Source organism: Pochonia chlamydosporia, chromosome 2, assembly GCF_001653235.2.
Source record: "Pochonia chlamydosporia 170 chromosome 2, whole genome shotgun sequence".
Classification (NCBI taxonomy): domain Eukaryota; kingdom Fungi; phylum Ascomycota; class Sordariomycetes; order Hypocreales; family Clavicipitaceae; genus Pochonia; species Pochonia chlamydosporia.
In genome coordinates this window covers 4913940-4936750 of record NC_035791.1, presented here as the reverse complement: position 1 = coordinate 4936750, position 22811 = coordinate 4913940, and the positions used below count along the sequence as shown (strand labels likewise).

Below are 22811 nucleotides of genomic sequence, written 5' to 3'. Positions count from 1 at the left end.
GATTGGCTGCTATGCCTGCTTTCTTGGTGATTTGTTATGATGTAGCTTTTTGGAACAGGCCTCGAGGCTAGCATGCCACGTTGCATGCGGTCTCAGAGATGGACTTTGGCATCTGGGCATGGCGTCTGGGAGAAATTTTGCAGCGTGCTTAAATCAAGATACATTGTTTAGATTTGTGTGTTTTGACAACGTCGTGTGGATATCAATGTCGACATAACTGAATGGCTTCAAGTCTATATAGATTCATACAGAAATGTAATGTATCCTCCAGTAGCTCAGAAATAGTACACGCTAAACGACCAATCTAGCTTTTAATCAAAGACTCCAATCCCAGTCCATCTGCCTCAAATATTGCTGGCAACGAGAGCCTTAGCCCCCTTGGGCTTTACCAAACGTACTGAAAAAAGACATGACGTAGTGAATTGCGGATGGGTTCCTCCGTATATAAAAGGCAACGGCAGCAACAGCCGCCGCCACACCAATAGCTTTGATTGGCCGGCGATATCTCCAAATTGACATTGCAATTTTGTCTCGGGTCTCTGTCCACCTTACTTCCTTGGCTTGCTCTTCGAAGAAGGCGTGGCCATCCTCGAGAGTCTGTTTAGTGCATGCTTCGATATTCCGGGCCGTTTTTAATGAACTTGACTTTGATATGCGCCGCCAGGAGGGCAGAGACTCTGGTGGGAAGCGATTGAATAGTTCAACTGCATTTGCGATGAGAGCGTCCAAGTCCATATTGGGCGGAACTTTGGCAAGTATCACTTGCAACATATCTGGCTCATCAATATCCAAGATCTCTTCTCTTCGGTCCACAACGATCTGAGCAAAGACGTATATGGTGAACACAGGCTCTCTGGCCAAGAAGACGTCAAAGAGCCGAGCAATATCACGGTACGCCTCAATGTTGTGGGAGTACATTGTCAATGTGCCGGCCAGTGCGTAGAACGGTTCTATTGTGGCGATGTGTTCTCGCAGTGCGGTGTCAGCCTTGGCCAGCAAGTCGGGGAGTAAGCGTAGTTGTGCCGTCGTTGGACCTAGGCTGGGGAGCATGAAGTCTCGGATGCGGAGGACTGAGAGCCTCGCGACTACGCGAGCCCGCCACGCAGGTTGCAAGACTAGCAAAAATACTTGGCAGATATCATGGAAGCCTTGAAAATAGCAGAGATATGGGTGACGGCGCAGAACCTCAACAATAAGTGATGAAAGTTCTGATTTGCAGTTGTCAAGCTGAGCCTCGGACTTGTCTGTTGAAGAGTCAGTTTTGATGGAGGAGACCTTTTAACACGCATACGACTCATATCGGAGGCTGCTGCATTTTCATCAAATGCCGGCAGCACATTGCGGACTTACCATTTGGATAGTAGATGAAGGACCTGTTGACATCCAACTGCACCTGGTCCTCGTCACGATGTGGTTTCAATTGCTTCCAGTCACTCAGGGCTTCTTGGTCCATGTGACTGGTGTCAAAGCTGCCATTCATGGGCTCTGAAGAGATTCCAAGCAAAATTGGCCCTGAAATAAAACAGTAAGATGAGTCTTGTTAGCATTTCTTCTCGTGCATCATGGAAAAAAGGACCTTTGATAAACTAACAGGCTGATCTTCGCAGTTCATCGCTGAGTAATCCGCCTGAAGACTCTGCAAGAGACCTGAGTCTCGCGATATCCCTCCACTTGCATGCGTCGAGGACTGCCTCGGTCTTCTCTTGTAGTGCTTCTTGGGCAGCGCGTTGTTGGGAACTCATGCTGATATCAGAGGTGACATCACGGCTCTCTTGGCTAGCCGGTAATTCGCCGGACTCCCGATCCGAATCCATTGTCAGAACAGGTCTGGTTGGTTTGCTGCTTCCGGAAGGCGTCGTATTGATGGTCAAGGGCTACATGCCTTCCTATGTAGGTAAGACAAGCTGTGTGGTCGCTCGTCAAAACTCAAGAATAATCAAGTTGACACGATGCACCTTGATATGCAACTAAATCAGACAGCAACAGAGGTGACCAACTCGTGCGTAAGTGGTCAAGTCTAGCGGGTGACGTGGATACACGCATGTGTCAAGTGTGGTCTGGTTCAATATTCCGTTGTCCTAGTGTTGTAGTCGAATTGATGGTGCCGGGCTGGAGTAGGTACCTAGGTAGGTACTAGAGCACAAGTGGCCTGTTCAACTAGTCTGGTACCTGACAGGTGGTGCATGTGGCCCGGTGGCACACAAGCTCAGAAGGTCAACTGGGCTGTGCTGGGTTCAAGTTCTGCCAGGCGGTTTCGCAATGGGCCAAGGGCCAGTGAGCACTTGACCTTGACCTGTCTAGTGCTTGAGATTTGGGAAATTGCGGGACCCAGAAAGATCTGGTGCAGGTACTCCGTACATGGCATCGCTGTCGCACCTTCCTTGCAGGACGCATTGAACAAATCGAGAGTCGACATACGGAGTATTGATTGTACTCCGTATTGGTTGACCCATTCATGGCTCCGTGTCCGACAAAAGTAATCGACATGAAACACTGGCATTGGATGTGACGATTCCCATCAAGATCCTACGTTTTGTGGCTTGAGGATAGTTTATGCTTCCAACGTTGAAACGTGTCCCTCGGCCGAGTTGCCTTGGCTAATAAAAATAAATGGTGATGCAATATAATGCAGCCCGTCGTTGATCCAGAGTCACTCGACGGACCAAGTACTTTCTATATAGCCCGGGTTGGCAAGCGCACATCAATCTCCCGCCTAATTTCCACCGAGCAACACCTATTTCGCTATATATATCTAACCTAATGTATTTATAGCCGTTCGTTTTTTGTTTGGTGGCGGCGGCCGGATCTAGAGTGTGCTAGTTACAAGAAGTTCTTCTATGCTCACTTGAAACACCTTTTCACAGGAAACATCATCCGTGATGCCGTCAAAGATTCAAGAACGACATCAAAGAATCACGTGTAGTTCTCATTACTGGACACAGAGTCTTGGGCTTCCTTTGGGCCGCTGGGGAAAAGGCACAGCCACGGCTTCCTCATCACCAGGCACCCGATGCACATGCTCAACAAGCTTCCATAGAGTTTGCCGCCAAACAAGTCCTCTAATACAGATATTTCAGGGGACCGTACCTATTTCAACCTTGTTGCGATAAGTGGGGACTTGCTCACGTTTTCCTTGGACGATTTGCAGACTGCTGTACGAAATCACTGTTGAATATGACCTGTCAACTTCATCAACAAGAAGCTACTTTAGCCTGCGGCAGAGATTGAACCACGACCAGATACCGTGGATCTAGCGGCGCCGGCTCTTGTCCCGGCAAACGAACGGCAGAGCCTCATTCTTCCGTTTTAGTTCCGCTCTTAAAGTGTCATAATTTTGACAGTAGTTAGTGTCAGCAAGTTGTATCAACCGCCAGAATCGAGAGATCTTCAGTGTCCGGTTTTGTGACTCAATGAGATTCGACTATAACCATGGACATGACTAGAAATTACCAAACGGGAAAACGCAGACGCAGTCCTAAGTTACGCCTCAGAGAAGGCAATCCTGGTAGTACATAGACATGGTTGTTGGAGAATATCGTTGTCCGCCGCCACAAAAAACTTGAAACATCACTACAAATTCTGATGTTTTTATGATGCATTTCGAGACATTGCGGGATACCATGCGAAACTCCCATTCTTTTGTATATTCTGGTCGTGGTATTATGTACCTCTACCGCAATTCTATACTAAATATCAGGCTCATGTTTTTCTTCACTGATCCGAGTAGTTGCATTACTGGCTTTAGGTCCATCACCATTCTTGCTAGTCCCTTGAGGTACACAATCTTATATCACTCGTTGGTTGACATAGTATTGGAGGAACTCAGATGCGCCATGGTTGACAATCTGTCTTCCCATCAATTGTGGCAGTTCAACTACAGAGAATACCGGTAGTTCGCCTTCCATCGACAATCGTTTGAGCAGGACTTGCAGCCATTCCGACTGTGCTGCTACAGGCGTATGTTCGTCTTGCAGAATCAACTTACTCGTCCAAACTCGAAGAATCCTCACTGAGCAGATCTTCTGGGTAGATGCCTACCCTAGGGGCTAATGTATAAGTTTACAATTCTACTCCCAATCATGTTGATAGCATAGTTTCTGGTATGGACATTGGCGACAGAAAGGCCCGATTGTTTCGTTGAGGAGCGGGTAAGATCGAAGCTTACCTTGCCAGTTATTCGCAAGGCAAAGTCGCACAAGGAACTTTGCCATGGCCTGTTCGCACGGCGACACCAAACAGTTGCACACCGTAGTCGGAAAGCCAAAGAGTAGGGTTAACTGGTTCGGCAAATTCCTTCCAAAGAGCTCACTAAGTAGGCTGGGGTTTGGATAATCCCAGACACACCCATGGCCAGAGTATGGATGGTGAACAGGGACATGATCCCAGGCAAATTCATGTTTGACGAAAGAATGCTAGCTGCCCTCCTTGCCTCCGTGCATTCTCGTGGCCAATGGATCTTCGGCTAACACGCCAAGTGAAAACCCGTCTTGCTCAATTTTGTTACTCTTCACCAACATTACATGGCATGATCATCTAACGCTAGCGATCATCTCCTGATTAGTATTGGCTACGAGAAGCCAGCCAGCAACCCAGCCAAACGTGTGAGTACAGTCTATACATATGTCATAAGCCAGCACTTTTGGAGAAATTCATGTCAAATTCAAGCCAATGGTACTCGTCTTACAGAGACCAGGGTGCAACCGCGGTCCTGCACCCTGTTCCGAAAACGTCCAAGGTCGTGTTACTAGAAAGACTCAATTATGCCGCAGAAACTAAACCGGGTTTGGCAGAATGGTGGACATTGGTGGTTCGCCATGCATTTTTTAGTCTCGCCAGTGACTCTGTTGGATGGCGATGGTGAATGGAGGTGCATGGACTCTGAACCATGGCTATCTTATGTGGGTTTATGTCATATTGTAAACGACGACAGTTCTTTTGCTCTGAAGTTGGCATGCCATAAACTCTTAATGATTGTGCTTTATTATTCAAATGCGCCAAAAAACATTGAAGTCGAAGAGATACTCAACAACGACAAACCGCCTGTTGGTGGCAATTCTCAGAATTCCTCTTGATATGCAGTTGAGTGCCAAATCTGTGAGGGGGTCTCGACCAGGATCTTCTTATGGGTTCACTTGACTAACGTGATGTCTACCATGGCTGGTCGTTGCATCTGCTTCGGCTTTACGCCATTGACATGGTTGGTACTGTAGGTGCGTATTGTTGGTGGTGTGGGCACGTTGGGCGCGAAGGGTGGAATCTTTGAGCCAAACCTAATAAGTCCGTTTGGAGGACAATAAGACCGTGAGTGGTAAGCTGAGGAGTTCTTGTCCGTGATGAAATGCCCCTTGCAAGGGTAGCTGGCGGGAAAAGACAAAGTTCCTCAGGGAACGAGTTATATGTCGGCATCGTGGCAAAGTTGATAACCATCACGGCTGGCCGGGGTTGCTAGCTGGTATTTGTAAGCTCGCCGTCAGGGCATGGGCAACATAAAGTAAGACCAGACTTTCTGGACGCTACATGCTCAAGCCGAATCTTTTGATCGACCGCCTGTGGCTTTCTAACATGGTCGTTTGTACCTCAACATGTGTAGTGTGCAGATGGCTTGGGAAGCACCCATATTATGGGTTGTTGAAGCAAGTTTGCTCCCCCAATACTCCACTGATGCATGTCCGAATGCACTGCCACGGGACCTTCTCTCAACTGCGAGATGCCGGCTCTGTCTGTCACGATTTGTTCCGTTCTGATGCCAAGAATACCCCAGAACCTTGTCAAACCAACAACAAGAAGAGTCATGCACCAAAGATTGTTGTCAAAGCGGGCTTGGCTCGTGGTAATGGTGCAGCTGTTGTCATCACAGCCTGGTAAAGCATCATCTTCTCGAACGCCTGGTTTCGAAGACTTCAATCTTCATTCGACCTTGGGATCAATGATTTGATCACCTTTCACGGCTATACGGAGAGTCTCGTAGGTTTAATTCAAATTGACCTGATATATCTGGAAATACATTTCCAGGGCCAGTAAATCAGATATTGTTGCCTCAAGGGAATTCCAAAATCGGCATACAGTATTAACAGCATGAGGGTGCAGTTCATGCAATGCCGGGACGAGCACAGAATCGTGCTGATGCTCCTTATAGTTCAGAGGAGCGGGCCTGTTGGCTTCGTCCGTTTCTGTTGAATGTATCAGCCTGGTCAAGGTTGCTGTTTGCCATATACCAAGGCAAATGCTGCAACAAAGGTCCAAATATACGTACTCTAAACCTAGCAACCTTTCAAGGCAGCAACGCCATCAACGAAAACATAAAGATGTGTCTAGTGTATGCTTCATTCAGCTTACTTTTGCGGGAGGATTCCTGGCAGTTCTTTCTCGGGTATTGCATTGATGTAGCTTGCATCCTGCCAAAAATCCTAGCCATGAAGGAGCTGTGGGCTGGAAATTGAACCAAAATTGCGAAATCTTCATTCGACATCGGACCGCCCCTTTGCATCAGGTCAACAACAGAGCAACACCATAGTTTTTTTTTGTGATGCACATTTGTCCTCTGACGAAAGCTGATAGGCTTAGCTGGTATAGTAGCCAGGTCCGGCAATGTTGTCAAGCACTGATGATAACGCCACGCATGCTTCCCCGACACCCCTGGTTAGCTGGAATAATTTCTTGAGTGAAGCAGACTGAACAGTTGGGAGCCAAAGCCTTCCGGTTATTGACGTGGTTTCGGCTTTCAAGACTGCAGGGGCCCGTTCCATATTCTGCGTGTACAGTAGTAGTGTGTGTGATCAGGATAAGGTACGAAGCCCTCATGCAAGTCCAGGTTTACAGTGTCACAGTGACACTGGTGAACACCACCAAACCATTGATTATGCAGCGGCGTCTCCGGATGATAGGACCAATGCCAAATATCCGATTCGGGGCCACTGATAAAGGATCACGAATTCTGGGGCAATCGATGCTGTGTTACCAGCTAGGCATCGCCATATATCTTTTCGGCCGAGATATGAATCGCATGGGTGGAATCGAAGCATTGGTCCATGTCGTTTTACGACAATGTAATATGCTTTGGCTGTGACGCCCAAACGAGATGCCGAATACACCATGACAGCTCCCAAACATGTCCGAGTCACTGACACATGAGCTTCTGGACATCCCTCATCATGCAGGCCTGGTGGCTAAATGGTCAACTGGTGGAACTTGTAACGGCAAGGTGTGGACATGCAGTTGCATCCATAGGCACAAAGAGAGTCTGGCCCGGTATTGGGAACTTTGAGAGAGACTAGACGGGAAGAACCTGGGGTCCGAGGCGGTATTTCGTATATAGCCTGCAATATGGGGGTTTTAAGGAATCTGGTACTTGACTTTTCGTTGCCTGGTAGCGACCTGAAGGTAAATGGTGCAAAATTTAGCTTATCTAAAGTGTCAATGGCAGAGAGCCACAGGCAACTAACGCGCCGCCGGGATTCCATGATAGCTCTGCCAGAGTTAAAGAGTATTTCAACCACTCAGATGACTTCATATTGGTGATGCCTAGCCAGACTGGAAGTCTTCTCTGGTGGATGTCGGCAGCCGTAGTGGTGTTGAGTTCCCGTCGCTCGCTTGCATGACAGATGCACGAATGTTGGAATCCAGATGGGCATTGAGAGAAGCCATCCTCTCCATCCACACACAATGTACACTGCATAGTTATCGTCTTGTCCAGGATATCGTGACACAGAATCAATCAATTTTGGCGCTTGCATGTGGACCTTGGGCAAGCAAAGCCTAACGAACGCATGAACACCAGACCACATGCATGCCTGACTCCTCAAGATGTCAACTGGTGGACCACAGTTCAGACAGAAACGGGCACTGGGCTATTTAAGGCCATTAAGCGGGCGCTGCAAGATTCTAGCGTCTGGTCAGTTCAGCGCAATGGCGGGTACCAACATTTGAATTGCATTGTTTGAAGGGCAAGCAAGCAAGGGTCTGGTGAAGCCAACAATGAACCAGACCCCCCGGATGGTTGACTTACTGCGGGACAGGTGCCGAAATCTGGCACTAGGTTCAATGTTGGGAAGAGTCTGGTTGGTCTCCAGACGATTGACGCCTATTCATGTATCCGAGCCTGTAGTGCAGAATGCTAGTTGAGGCCACTCTGTTGGCTGGGATCATTGATCCTTTATGAGCCATTTTGTTTTTTTTTCTTTGCTCTGGTTGATACTCCGTACAATTGTCCAAGTGCATTCTCCCTGCCTGGTCTGGTGCCTCAAACGGGGAAGGAGCAACCGAGGACTTGAGGTGTCAACGACAAGTCAACCAGACATTGAAATGGGCGCGGGTGCTCACAAGCAATCCGACACAGACCAGACCAGCCCAGCCCAGCCCAGAGTCCCAAGACTATTGACCCATCAAACTTGACCGGTCCCATCCATGTCCTGTCCACAAGGCCATGTGCAGCTTGGCCGACGGCTACTAGGGCATGGCTGCCACCAGACTGGACATGGACATGGACATGGGACATGGACTGACCACCAACAACATCGAACGTCACAACATTGAACCTTCAATGTCTGGTTAGCAAACAGACCAGACTTGTTGCACCAGGCTAGACTCCACGCATCAAATCCCTCCCACCAAATTGAGCCTGGCACTTGACTTGTGGGAGAAACCGGCTGGCCCTGCTTGCAGCTCCAGTCAAGTCCAGTCCAGTCTGGTCAATCCAGTCAACTGGTCAAGTTGTTCTGACCGGCTGGCTGCATCTAAAGTCCCAAGCTGGTCGCCAAGCTGATGTTTGGTGACGCCCTGCCGCCCTGCCGCCCTGCCGCCCTAGGCTGTGCCTGGCTCCCTCCACTCCTTCCAGTCCAGTCACCACCAGACCAGGCCAGACCAGACTTGGTTTGATTTGATCCTGCCAGCTTGAGACTAGAAACTATCAAATCCTCTTGGTCCTTGATCTCAAGTACATGTGCCGCCTGGCTGGTTTTCCTCTCCTGCTCCACGCCTCGCCTTCTCCCTCCCTTTCCCTCCATTTTGCCAATATACGGCTTTCAGGCGTCCATCTTGGGATTTGCCCACCAAAGTTATAACTTTTGCGGCTCGTGTCGACGTCATTTCGTTCCTTCTTCTGCCCTCGACCTCAACCTCGACCTCGTTGCAACACGAACCTCGACAGTTTTACTGTCACTTCTCTTTTGGTCTTTTGCTCTCTCCTGCTCACCTTGGTTATCTGCAGGCTTCTCGTGCCATTCCGTCGCCTATGGCTTGTGTCTATCACGATCTGCTGTCACTAACAACCAATCCAGCTTTGTTTGGTTGCCCTTGACGGTCTGGTGCAGTTCCTTATTCCCGCCACTAAACTCCATCAATTGTGGCCGACCAATTCACGACTCAAGCACATGTCAAGCTCTTAAACAGACACCACAAACAAGCATAAATCAAGGAAGATAGCCTGTATCAGGTATTAAGATGCTACCTTGGTTCTACAACGCTTGCCGCATCACCGTACCTTTCATGGGCTCATACTCGAACCGACTAGCTGTACTCTTCTAACCTCTGCGTCGGCTCAACAGGACTGCTCAACACATCCACCTTCTTTACGTTGACGAAATTACCACCACTGTTCCCTTGGTGGATGTCATGACTGGAACAACATGGCCTTTCAAACTAGCATTCTCCGCGACGGCGAATGGGTAACTGAGACTGTCAACCTCCACGCGGCTTTGAAAGCATCCGCTGCGCCCAGGTCATTCACACGAGACCATCCAGAACCGCCAACCTGCGGAGTTTTAACCAGAACCATAGTGGAAAGTCCCATAGTTCACTGGATTCTTCCTGTTCGATTGAGGTCAGAAAGCCACAACGATATCGCCTTTGTCGGGGTAAGTTAATATCCCAACCGTGCCTGGTGCATCTCGTCTCAGGGTCAACCATGCATGATCCCCCCATAGCAAAGCAACCTTGAAGTCATAGGTATGCTCTCTTTACATTTGGATTTGGCGTCCATGACTTATGGACGGGGTCGCATTTGGGCTTTACCAGCCAGATGCTACTCAGAAGCGGCGCGCAGATGGAGATCTTTGCATTCTCACGGCGCCAAAAGAACTACTTTCCCACCGGATCGCGTTTCATACACACTAGATGTACAATTTAAACCTGCTTCACGACGCCTAGTTGAAACTCAAAGTCTGCATCATCGTTGCTAATAACTCTGGTAGGACCACTTCGTGCAAATAAGCGAGCTTCGGAGAGACGGGCAGGTTCATGAGGTTGTACGAAAGAGTGACTTTGGTTCCAGAATACGAGGAGCGGTTGTCCTGGGAGACTCTCTCCAGCATGGACTGGATGAAGACGATCCAGCAAACAATGTTAAAATTGAAGACTATGACACGGTCATGCGAGACGCACTTGAGACTGGCCATGAATCTCAACCACGGCTGCCACCGCAACTTCTAGTCCTAATGCTCGAATCAGGCGAGAGTGTATACATGTTCTTGCGCAAATCGCAAGGTTCAACACTTGAATTTGTTTTGAATAAGCGAGAAAGCCCCAAAAACCTTTGCTACTTGGGCTATCATTTATCTGTCGATCCATCATCACGGTACATGGCCGCAGCCTCCCCGGATGGAGTCCTCGTTATCTATGAATTCGAGTCCATGGCTGAACTCAACCAGCAGTACCACCAACAGGGATTCTTTGAACCCGTCAAGTCAATTCGAATTCGGGCTATACAAGGCGTGATTCACAAATTGGAATTTTTGTATCCACGTCCAGAAGACGACTATCATATTATTCTGCTTTTGATTGTAACAAGAAAGGAAAGGAACTCGGCGGAACCTGTTTCGCGTATGGTCACGTATGAGTGGGAAGTGGGAGACAGCCTCAAGGAGGTATTTGCCGAGGAGAAAACCGGCAACAGGCTGCCAAAGGAGCATCGGATGCCGTCACTTCTCATCCCACTTCGATTCAACACAGCCTTCTTCGCGGTCTCCCAGCCTGATATAGGCATCGTGAAGAACTGCCTCTCTGGCTCACCCGTGTTCGAGGTGCTCGAGACGGACACCCCGGGAAGGACCCCTCTTCATCACGGCGCAGACAAACCGCTCTGGACAGCATGGGCTAGACCATTCCGAAGACGAAAATATTTTGAGAAAACGGACATAATTTATTTAGCCCGCGAGGACGGCGCCATCATTCACGTTGAGATCGACGCTCCGGAGCTTGTTCCATCTGTGACCAACGTGGGCTGCCTCGACACAAACATCAACACAGCCTTTGCCATTGCGTATGATATTTTCTCTGATGTTCTTATTATTGGTGGCGATTCTGGCCCGGGTGGCGTCTGGAAGGTAACTAAACCTGCAGAAGGCGACAACGCACTTTCTTGAAATCTCAAGACCCCTTCTTGAAGACTCTGTTAGATCGCTAACTCGGATGTGAATTTCACAGCTTGCGCCACGTACCGACCTCGAACAAGTCAGTGTTTTGCCGAACTGGTCACCAGTTGTCGATATGGCAACCTCTTGCTGGCGTCCAGTCAAAAGTCTAAACAGCTTGGAACACCACACCCCAAATTCGAAAATCCCCAAGACGAATAGCACGCTAGTAAAGCCAGACAACTTATTCAGTGCTTCTGGTCGCGGAGTGAGAGGCAATCTCACACAGTGGAGATGGGGCATCCAGGGCCGGATTGGTCTGGATATCGAGTCGGGTGAGCCTATTCGACGCTCCTGGGGATTCACCATGGACGGACCCGAGAGTGAAGGTCTGTATGGCTTGCTTGCCTTACCAAGTTCCTCGATTTTGCTTCACTTCTCTGCCGATTTTGGTCAAGTTGACGCCGTGGAGCCCGCCGATACTGGACTTGACTTGGCATTTCGCACGCTACATGCCCATCAAACCCAATCGGGTCTCATTATCCAAGCCACTGAGTCTGCAGTTGCTTTGATTTCTGGATCTCAAACGTCGCTTCAGTCTCTGGAAGACTTGCTCGGTATAGATGCCATTATTGCTGAGAATGCCTTTTGTGCTGATGATGTTCTGGTCATCTCCACCCATAATAACGGAAACACTCAGCTACACACCATGCAGCTCGAAGGGATGGATATCCATGTCGCAAGTTCTTGGGATATAGCTGGTGAGGTAACATGTGTATCTCTTTTCAAGATATCTGGCAATTGCTTCGTCATCACGGGCTCTGTTGTTGACAGTGTGTCGTGGATATCCGTCTACGCACTGGATGGTAAAGCCATTGCCACCGAAGCGGTTGACAGGAAGATAGGTAAGACATGCCGTAATACTCACGCTCGCGTCATGATTCGATGAAAATTAACATTGTCCCTTAGTTAACCCCTCAATATCTGAAGCTCCAGGTGAAGCATATCAGTTTGAGCCGTTGACTAGCATTTGTGTCCTGCAAGAAGGTGCTCACTCGGCTGAATTTGTTGCTGGGACACGATGCGGGCATTTACTTACGTTGAGAGTCTCTGACCAGACCCCAAAACATCTGAGCTGGAACAGCGAGGTTATGGGCGTGGCCCCTGTCGACGTTTTCCCAACACATGGTCCTTTCGATGGCGGTATAGCAGCCATGACATGCTGCGATAATAACCTTACAATGATGTCAAACTTTTCAGCCTTGGATCTCAAGTTTCGCCAAAAAAATTTCATATGGCTGACAGACTCAAATGACGCCTCGATGCCATCCCCGCCGGTACACTCCGCTTTTGGTCTCGGTCTCAGCTTATCAGGCTATACTGGCCACATGTCACTGATGCTTCTTGCTGGATCAAGACTTCTCATCGCAGATGTTTGGCCACACTTCTCTCTTGTTCCTAGATGTCTGCCTCTGGATGGAACTCCTACTAGAGTCATCTTCTCGCAAACATGGAATTGCTTAGTAGTGGCAATGCTCCGAGATGACAAGTCAACATTAGCATTCATCGATCCCGACAGCGGACTTCAAATTGCAACTGCTTCTGATAAGGACAAGAAACCTTCAGACTTTATTTCAGGCCTTGGTCATGCAGGCGATAGAATCTATGGTCTTAGCGAGTGGTTATATGTGAAAGATGGCAAAACATTTGCCTTCCTCTTGGTGTCGACGAAGGATGGTAGGCTGCTCATTGTGTCCGTGAATAAATCGGAATCTCGGCCCGGTAATGGCAGTGCAAGGAGATTGCAATACTGGACCCGTTATAAGAAGGTAATGGGTCGGCCCATTTACTCAATCGTGGGCGACAACGATGGAATCATATTTTGCGTGGACAGGACCATTCACTGGGACGTCCTTGATCTGACTGAGAAGAAACTACGACCTATGAAACAGTACGAGGTCGATTCTCCAGTAACCTCACTTCGGGTTGCGAACGGCAAGATCTTCGCCTTAACCACTATGCACTCCCTGGAAGTGATTGACCACAGGGCAGGAGAAGACGACGAGATGGACCTGATTCACACGGATGCTGTATCCAGGACAACAATTCATATGACCGACATCGGTACCGATGGAACGGACCCAGAAATCAGCAGATGGCCGGTTACCATGCTCTCAGATCACAGGGGAGGGCTTGCAGGTGTATGGATTCCATGGGGCCAACGGCATAAGGAATTCCAGACGATATTTGAAGGCATACTGCAAACTTCTGTCCGCCGGTTCACGCAAGCTCGAAGCCGTCCACTGTGGCTGGGGTCGGATACACGTAACCGTTACGGCACTGTAGCCAGTAGTGAAGAAGGGTCGGAAGTATTTGGAGTTTCTCTTGACGGCTCATTACGTCATTTCACATTACTAAACCTCGAACTTTGGCGAGTTCTCAGCCTGATACAGAATTTGGCACTGCGAAGTCGATTTTTCAACCCCATGAGCGGTGGCCCGTCGGATTCGGACAGCGTGGTGTCGGACGACGATGTTGATATCGAGCCACAACCGCACCCCAAGCTAATGCATATTGACGGCGACTTGCTGCAACGTTGTCTTGAAAAGAGAATTCTCGAGAAACTAGTCGGGACAGCGGACGGACTGGATCTCTTTTGTGAGTATCTTGATGACATGGAGGGTGGTCGCTGGACAGAGGAGTTCAGGGATGACATTGGCACATCAGAGGAGCAAAGACAAGGAGCTTATTTCAAACTGGGATATGATGTTCTGGATTATGTTTTGGCACCGGTTTTATAGGACGTGATGCTCCCTCCAGCTCTTGCAGGATGTATTTCTACGTGGTTAATTTTCTGGTGTATTTGGTGCATCGAGATACCCGAGGCATGCATAGTATAGATTGGTTGGGGCAAAAAGATGGGGATGCGCAAAACGTTGAAACTATCTTGAGCACCAGTAAGGCGAATGACACAAGGGGACGAAATCAGGAAGCAAAGCTGTAGTACAATGCGAGTGAAAATGTGTGCCTAGGCCGGGGTTGCGCTCGCAGAACAAGGCAGAGGTGAGAGTAGAACCATTTGATCCAAAAAGAGTCAAGATTGAGGTTGTGTTGATGACTCAAAAGCTGCACATGAATTCGTCATGGAAGGTCTGATTGGATAAGCCATGACTCACGGGAAAATGTGAGACGCGAGAAGATAAGATGGATGTACTATGAAAGTCAGGAAGGAGACCTTCATTCCGCAATATCAAGGGTAATTGATGCGATATAATATTGGAAAGGTTGCAAAATGTGTGTGTGCCCTGTCTGGTGGACAGGTAGCGTGGTGTGGTGTGGTGTGGTGAGGAACGGCGCTTGAGAAGGTCTAGGGGGAAGGGAAAGAGAAAGAGGGAGACTGGTTAGCTTCTTCTTTTCTTTCTTCCCTCTTTCTTCCTTTTTTTGTAAAAATAAATAAATAAACTTGAATAAAATTAATAATTGTGAACACACATCGCAGTGGAAGGAGACAGTGCCATGGTCTGGTGCAAGATTGACTGAGTTGGGAGCTCCACGTCTACCTACCTAGGTACTAAGTATATGTAAGTTTGGTTGAGCCCGCCATGGTCGTCATGAGTCTGATGGTCATGCATCTCTCTCCTGTCTCTACGCCTGGAACCTTTGTGTTGGTACATGTACCTACCTTGGTAGGTAGTCAGTCAGTCACTCAGTCAGGTGTGTGCCAGACAAACTTGACCACATTTCTTGGGCAAGAGGGGTTTGTGCCCCGCCGACATCGACCAGACCAGACATTTTGGTGATCCGCCACCCACCACCATTAATAACCAGACACCAGACCCATCAACTCACTTCTGGTGTCGATGAATGGCAAGGCATCGCACTAGACTATTATTCGACTGACTGACTTGCACCAAGCCTGTTGACCCCTCCATTTCCCAAAAGGTTGCTCGCCGCCTGTGTGTCAGTCACAGAGAGACATCGCCAAAAATTTTACGGCCCATTCTTCCTCTTCGCCCATCCTACCCACACCCTTTGTCATTTCTCCTACCCAGTGTTGGTGTGAGAATCTAGACTTCCTTTCTTGGCTCTGCTCTCTTCTCAGTGCTGCCCAACTGCACGAGCCGTCAAGATGCCGCCAAAGAAGAAGGGTAACAAGAAAGCCCAGGACAACTGGGAAGCCGACCTGGGAGAGACCATCACTCCATCCAATGCCGCCGCCGAGTCCAACGATGCTGCCGAGCCTGAAGCCGATGCCGACGATGACGCTGCTGGTGGAGGTGGATTGATGGCCATGCTACGAAAGAATAAAGAGAAGCGGAAGAAGAAGGGCCTCGTACAAGACGACTTCGTCGAGGGTGAAGATGCTCCCGGTGCCGAACCGGCCAACGGAAACGACCTTAACAACAAGGCACCGCAAGAAGCTACACTGGATGACGAGTTTGACATGCCGGGAAAGAAGGGTAAAGGACCCAAAGGAAAAGCTGCACCCAAGAAAAATGAGCCCGCCGACGAGGAAGATGCCGAGTCTGGCAGAATCCTCACCAAGGCCGAGAAGGAGAAGTTGAAAAAGGAGCGCGAAAAGCAGCGAAAAAAGGAACAGGTACGTCTTTTGCTGTTGCCAATATGTATATGTTCGTATACATATTTCTATTTGTGCACAAATATGCATGGTTTTCATCCAGCCACTTTGCCTTCCCCCCAAAATTATTCTTCTTCTTCATTTCCACTCTGTGCTCAATACTGACATTTCTTGTCTTTTCCCTTTCACCCTAGGCTGCCAAGAAGAAGACTACCGCCCCAGCCAAGGCTGCCGAACCCGCCAAACCTGCTGCTGCAAAAGATGTTGCTGCTACCCCAGATACCCCAGCGCCTGCCGCTGCTACCGAGGCCGGAGGCAAAAAGAAGAAGGTACCCGCACATCTCGCCATGCTGCAGAAGCAGCAAGAGGAACTGAGAAAACGACGAGAGGACCAAGAACGCATGGAAGCAGCGGCCAAGGCTCGCGCTGAAGAGGAAGAGAAACTGGCCGAAGAAGACCTTAAACGCAGGGAAGAGGCCAAGGCTCTCAAGAAGCAAAAAGAAAAGGAGAGAATTGAGCAGCTGAAGAAGGAGGGCAAGTTCCTCACCAAGGCCCAGAAGGAAGAAAAGGCCCGAAATGAGCGAAAACTCCAGCAAATGTTGGCCGCAGGAATCAAGGTTGGACCCCAGGAGTCATCAGATGAGCCAAAGAAGAAGGTTGTCTATGACAGCAAGAAGAAGAAGCCCAGAAATGACAAGGTAAGTGGGAACTACCGTGCTCTCGCGCCGTAACCCTCAAATCGATTTTTTTTTTTTGCCAAGGCTTGAGCTGATGTGTTAGCAGATTGATGAAGAAGCAGCTCTAGCCGAAGCTGCTGAGAGAGCTCGGGTTCAAGCTGAAAAGGTACTTAGAGAAGCCGAGGAGAAGGCTGCGCGAGAAAAAGCCGAGGCGGAAGCCAAAAAGGCTGCTGAGAAGGCCGCCGCCGAAAGTGACATTGAAGACGACTGGGAAGCGGCCGCGGCCTCCGAAGATGATGTCAAAGATAGCTGGGATGCGGACTCCGACGAGGAGGCTGCGGCCAAGACTAATGGCAAAAAGGCCGGCAAGGGGAATGAGGACGAAGAGGAGGATGAAGAAGCCGAGGATGACGAATCCGAATCTGAATCCGAAGATGAGGAGCTCTCTGCTGCCCAGCAAGCAGAAATCCAGCGTAAGAAGGAGGCTGCTGAGAGAAGGGAAAAAGCGCACCAGGCTGCTTTGGCCGCCCGCTCCAAAGACAACTTGCGATCGCCCATTTGCTGTATCTTGGGTCATGTCGATACTGGAAAAACCAAGTTGCTTGATAAGATTCGCCAAACCAATGTTCAAGAAGGAGAAGCTGGTGGTATTACCCAACAGATTGGCGCCACGTACTTCCCTGTCGATGCCATTAAGCAAAAGACCGCCGTCATTAACCCAAACAACGAGTTTGAGTTTAAGGTTCCCGGCTTGTTGGTCATTGATACTCCTGGTCACGAGTCTTTCTCTAACCTGCGTTCTCGTGGTTCGTCTCTTTGCAACATTGCTATCCTGGTTGTGGATATCATGCACGGCTTGGAACCTCAGACTCTGGAATCTATGCGGCTCCTCCGAGATCGCAAGACCCCATTCATTGTTGCCCTGAACAAAATTGACAGACTTTACGGATGGAAGAAGGTTGACAACAATGGCTTCCGTGAAAGCTTGGCTTTACAGAACAAGGCTGTCCACAACGAGTTCAAGAAGCGCCTTGAAGAGACTAAGCTAGCATTTGCGGAGCAGGGATTCAATTCGGAGCTCTTCTACGAGAACAAGTCTATGTCCAAATTCGTCTCGCTGGTACCCACGTCCGCACATACCGGTGAAGGTATCCCGGACATGCTGAAGTTGATCGTCCAACTCACCCAGGAGCGCATGGTTGGCTCACTAATGTACCTGTCGGAAGTCCAAGCTACCGTTCTTGAAGTCAAGGCCATTGAGGGCTTTGGTATGACCATCGACGTCATCTTGTCCAACGGCATACTTCGCGAGGGCGACCGAATAGTCTTGTGCGGCACGGAGGGCGCCATCAAAACAAACATTAGAGCTCTCCTTACGCCAGCACCGTTGCGTGAACTGCGTCTGAAGTCACAGTATGTCCACAACAAGGAGGTCAAGGCTGCGCTGGGTGTCAAGATCAGTGCCCCTGGTCTTGAAGGTGCTATTGCTGGTTCCCGACTTATGGTGGTCGGCCCCGATGACGACGAGGAAGATATCGAGGACGAAGTGGTTGCGGATTTGGCAAGCTTGCTCAGCAGAGTCGAGAAGACTGGCCGCGGTGTCAGTGTCCAAGCATCTACCCTTGGTTCTCTCGAAGCCTTGCTGGACTTCTTGAAGGACTGCAAGATTCCAGTCGCGAACGTCGGTATCGGCCCAGTATATAAGCGAGATGTTATGCAATGTGGTATCATGCTGGAAAAGGCTCCAGATTACGCTGTGATGCTTTGCTTTGATGTCAAAGTTGACAAGGAGGCACAGGCATATGCTGAAGAACAAGGCATTAAGATCTTCACTGCCGACATTATCTACCATCTGTTTGACTCCTTTACAAAACACATGGATGAGATGCTGGAGAGAAAGAAAGAAGAATCCAAAATGTTGGCGGTCTTCCCATGTGTTTTGAAGCCTGTTGCTGTATTTAACAAGACCGGCCCCATTGTCATTGGTGTTGATGTCGTGGACGGTCAGCTCAAGATTAACACGCCCATCGCGGCAGTAAAGACGAATCCAGTGACGGGCGTCAAGGAGGTTATTAGTCTTGGCAGAGTGTGAGTATACTACCCTCTTATCTTTTCCCTTCGCCCCTGTCAACTCCAATGTCACACATCTCGCTCGTCACCCACCCCTCGTCGACGCTTTCAAGGTAACGTCGAAATGTACAAACATGTATGGCTAACAGTTCGACTCATTTATTTAGAACCTCAATCGAGAGAGAACACAAGCAAATTCCTGTTTGCAAAAAAGGTCAGCCATCGGTTGCGGTCAAGATCGAAATGGGTGGCCACCAGCCGACTTACGGCCGACAGCTTGAGGAAGGCGATACCCTGTACAGTCTGATCTCCCGAGCAAGTATCGACTGCCTTAAGGAATTCTATCGTAAGGACGTGAGCAACGAAGAGTGGCAATTGATCATCAAGCTGAAGCCACTCTTCGATGTCAACTAATCGACCACTTGTGGAAAATTAGTCGGTGGACGATTTGCCTTCCGAGGAAGCGAAAGGAGAATCCCTCAAGGCTGCTCATATTTCTTTGTTTCGCCCATTGGCACGGTGTACTGGATGTATAAAACAAAAGCACGACAGAGAGACAGTGACGATGAGATGAAAAACATAGTTGGCTTTGTCTAGACTGCATGCGGGTTCTTGTGTGGGACTATCTGCCGCTGAAGTCCAATCGCTTACATGGAAAGGCAGGACTACTAGCACGGTTTCTCCAACAAACAAGAAGCTGGGCAAACCGGGTTCTAGAGCGGAGAGACGTTATCGCCGTCACCGAATGGATTGATTCGCATGGATATTGTCTGCTCTCGTGGCTTATTCGTGTCTCTACAAAAGTTAGGGATTTTATGTCATGTTTAATGTTAAACGGGAATTTGTTGGCAAGTGGTCATGAATACATTTTAAAAATAATCAAAATACGTCAATTGTGTCTGAACTCTCCTTGTCGGGACTTGTACCTGATGGAGTGCGGGATTTGCTGCTTTGTGCAGGCAGACCTGTAGTTGAATGATGTACTTGTTACGAGCGGTTCAACAATGGATACGAATCAGGCAGACTTGAACATGACAGATGTAGCATCCCAGCAGTTGAAGATGCAGAAAGATACAGAGCTTCCATTATCCATCTCCTCCATTTTCTCGCTGGGAACGACCGTACTGCCTGCCATATCTACAGAGACATATCTGGGTCAAAATAAACCAAAAGAGTAAAACAAAACACTTCTATGCTACTTTTGTAATTGTTCCTAGTCTCTCCTTAAAACTCTCAAAACACCTTCACCACCGTTTATCGTGTAAATCCTTGATTTGCTGCAGTGATGTCCTCCATTTGTCCTATCATATTTACTCATGTACCATCTATTCATGCAATTTCTCTTAGAAATGTCTCGATTTATTTAGGGTCCGCAGACTGCTCGGACTCAGGCTGGGCGCCATCAGCATCCTTCATCTCTTCGTCGTTGGACGCTTGCTGCGCAGCCTTCTCAGCCTCAGCAGCCTTGCGAGCTTCATCCTCAGCGGCTCTTTTGGCAGCCTGCTCGGCTTCGGCACGTTCCTGGACGGCACGTCTTTCGGCCTCGACCTTTTCGAAGTGACGCTGAATAACGGGCCCAGCCAAGGCTCTCAGCTCATCAAGCTTTGCAATATAGACGGCCTTGGTGGTATCGTCCCCCTCGTCATACAGCCATTCCTATCAACGTGTTAGTTCCATGTCGCATTGTGGCAATGGCCTAGCTGTTTGGACTCACCTCGGCGACTTCCAACTTGGCCTTGATATTTGACTTCTCCTCGTCGCTGGCCAAGTCGGCGTACTGTTCGTCAAGCTTGGCACGAAGGTCGTAGATGAACGTTTCCAACTCATTCTTCTTTTCCTCTGTGTCAGCGACAAGCTTGTCTGCCATGACCATTTCAGTTTCCTTCTCGCCAAACGAAAGCTTTTGTGCGGCATCCAAAGAGGAAGTGCCACTGGAGATGGGCAAATCTCCCTTTCGGACCTGTTTCTTCACTTTCCTGGTCCTTTTAGGCGCGTCCTCTTTCTTATCGGTATCCATGGCCTGCAGAAGTGTGTTAGTTGCTAGGGCTACAAGAATATCCTCGGCAATAGCAATACAACGAAAACTTACGTCGGGGTCTTTCTTCTCGCCATCCTCCTTTTCGTCGTCCTTGATCTCTTCCTCGACTTCTTGATCCTCAACATAATAGCCGTTCTCAACATTGAGGATACCGTGGATATTGACGCGAGCCTTGAGTTTGCAAATCATGAACTCGTCCTCGCCCTCGGCTTTTACACCCTTGACAGAGAACCGACCAATCCAGGGGTTCTGCTTGCCAGGCAGGTCTTCGGGCTTGGCGTAGCGAGCCTCGAGATCGAAGGGCTGTTTGCGGTAAAAGGTTAAGATCTTAGTGGATGGAAGGACATTGCCCTTGTTGAAGACGGTCAAGCTGGTATCTTCGTCGGGAATGTCGGCGGCTTTCTCCCAGGCGAACTCTATGGGATAGCTGATGATATCCTGGACGGAGAAGTCGCGAACACGGAACACTGGTGACAGAATAGCACAGCTGAAAGCACAACCACGGGCAATGGCCTCGTCTGCATTCATTGTATATGACAGAGGCTTCCCGAAAAAGGCCTGGATTCGCTCTTTGACGGCGGGAATACGAGAGCCACCACCGATAATCTCGATGAAATCGATATCCTCCTTGGTGAGCTTCGCCTGCGCAAGAGCCTGCTCCAGTGGCTCGTGGACACGGCTAAGGAGAGGTTCAGCCATAGCCTCAAACTCTGCACGGGAAATCGTGGCAGCAACGTCGACATCGTTCATGAGCGATTCAATGTTGACAGAAGCCTGCTGGTTAGAAGACAGAATCTTTTTGTTCTTCTCAGCGGCGGCGACAGTGCGGGCCAAGGCTCGGGGGTGAGAGTAGATGTCGAGCTTGTACTTGCCCTTGAACTCCTTGGCAAGGTGATCAACAAGGGCTTTGTCAAAGTCGCGACCTCCAAAGCTGCGGTCCCAGGCAGTACCCTTGACGGCGAGCTCTCCTTTCTTAAATTCGACGACAGAGCAAGTATAGTTGGAATATCCAATGTCGACAAAGCACACACGGCGAGGCTTTTCCTCCGGGGTGGGGAGGTCGAGTTTCGTAATACCCCAACCAAGAGCAGCGGCGGTAGTGTCGTTGATGAGGCGAAGGACCTTCAAGCCGGCAATTTCAGCAGCATCAAGCAGCGCTCGACGCTGAACATCGGAGAACCATGGAGGAACGCTCATGCAGAGATCCGAAACCGGGATCTTGAGCTCTGCAGTGGCAATTTGCTTGATTTTGCTCAAGTAACTAGCAACGAGTTGAGTTGAAGTGAACCTCTCAGTCTTGCCGAGGTAAGACACCTCGACACCAACCTGCCCATTGATATCAACAAGAGGGGCGGTAATGAACTGCTGCTCAATTTTGACATCGGGGTCGTTGAACGATCGGCCGGCCAGGCGTTTCAAGCAGCTCACTGTGTTCTTAAGATTGGTGATCTCCTGCGTTTTGGCACCCTCACCGATGAAGCGAGTTTTGGAGCCGAATGCAACCATGGAACTACAATTGAGGGCATGTGTCAGCTTCTGGTATCAAAGAGGAGGTAAGACATGGAGGGCATCGAAATATGCAGGTGCGTTACAACACATTTTGGAAATCATACTGGGTGTATTGCGATGCCGCTCGCTGCAAACGGGGAAGACTTACGGGGTGGATCTGTTGGAAACCTCATTGGTGATCTGTGAGAAGTGTTTCTGTCAGAACGCGCAACGGAATAATGGAAGCAGAGGAAGCATCATGGCGAAAAGCACCAGTTTGCTTCTCGTGTGCCAGGACAAGATGACATACCACATCAACACCACGGTTTCGGGCGACAGCGACCACCGTTGAGAGGGATCCGAAATCAACACCTGTTCAAAGACGGCATAGTTAGCGCATAAGTGTATGGGCGCAATCGACAATGCGAAAGAAATAGCATGGGCAGGAGAGGACTAAGAGCAAAAACTACAAGTCAAGTCATTCTCGATTCGCTTTGCCAGGCGGCCAAGATCGAGGCCGAGGTGTTCCAGCTGATGTCGGGCGAGAAGAAGCTTTCTTTGTAGATTCAACGTCTTCAAGTATCGACCCACGTACCAACGACGCTCATTGTGCC

At 49.2% G+C, this 22811-nt stretch overlaps 4 protein-coding genes across 4 annotated transcripts; 2 read left to right on the top strand and 2 right to left on the bottom strand.

The window, feature by feature from the left end:
* Nucleotides 1–369: 369 nt before the first annotated feature.
* VFPPC_03543 (TBC domain-containing protein) lies at nt 370–1814 on the bottom strand (the record flags this gene model as incomplete). The annotated part of the gene is made up of 3 exons (XM_018283035.1): nt 370–1244; nt 1351–1512; nt 1592–1814. 3 exons carry the CDS (start codon nt 1812–1814, stop codon nt 370–372), a joined length of 1260 nt encoding a protein of 419 aa, XP_018147741.1.
* Nucleotides 1815–9623: 7809 nt separating this feature from the next.
* On the top strand, nt 9624–14146 carry VFPPC_03540 (thermotolerance protein; the record flags this gene model as incomplete). The annotated part of the gene is made up of 4 exons (XM_018283033.1): nt 9624–9851; nt 10188–11318; nt 11419–12250; nt 12315–14146. The coding sequence occupies 4 exons, from the start codon at nt 9624–9626 to the stop codon at nt 14144–14146; spliced, it is 4023 nt and encodes a 1340-aa protein (XP_018147739.1).
* Nucleotides 14147–15474: 1328 nt separating this feature from the next.
* Nucleotides 15475–19085, top strand: VFPPC_13484 (eukaryotic translation initiation factor 5B; the record flags this gene model as incomplete). Its single annotated transcript, XM_018291259.1, has 4 exons — nt 15475–15945; nt 16119–16622; nt 16708–18689; nt 18839–19085. The coding sequence occupies 4 exons, from the start codon at nt 15475–15477 to the stop codon at nt 19083–19085; spliced, it is 3204 nt and encodes a 1067-aa protein (XP_018147738.1).
* Nucleotides 19086–20030: 945 nt separating this feature from the next.
* On the bottom strand, nt 20031–22805 carry VFPPC_03539 (heat shock protein Hsp88; the record flags this gene model as incomplete). The annotated part of the gene is made up of 6 exons (XM_018283032.1): nt 20031–20327; nt 20386–20691; nt 20761–22219; nt 22367–22398; nt 22508–22569; nt 22793–22805. The coding sequence occupies 6 exons, from the start codon at nt 22803–22805 to the stop codon at nt 20031–20033; spliced, it is 2169 nt and encodes a 722-aa protein (XP_018147737.1).
* Between the last annotated feature and the right edge of the window lie 6 nt (nt 22806–22811).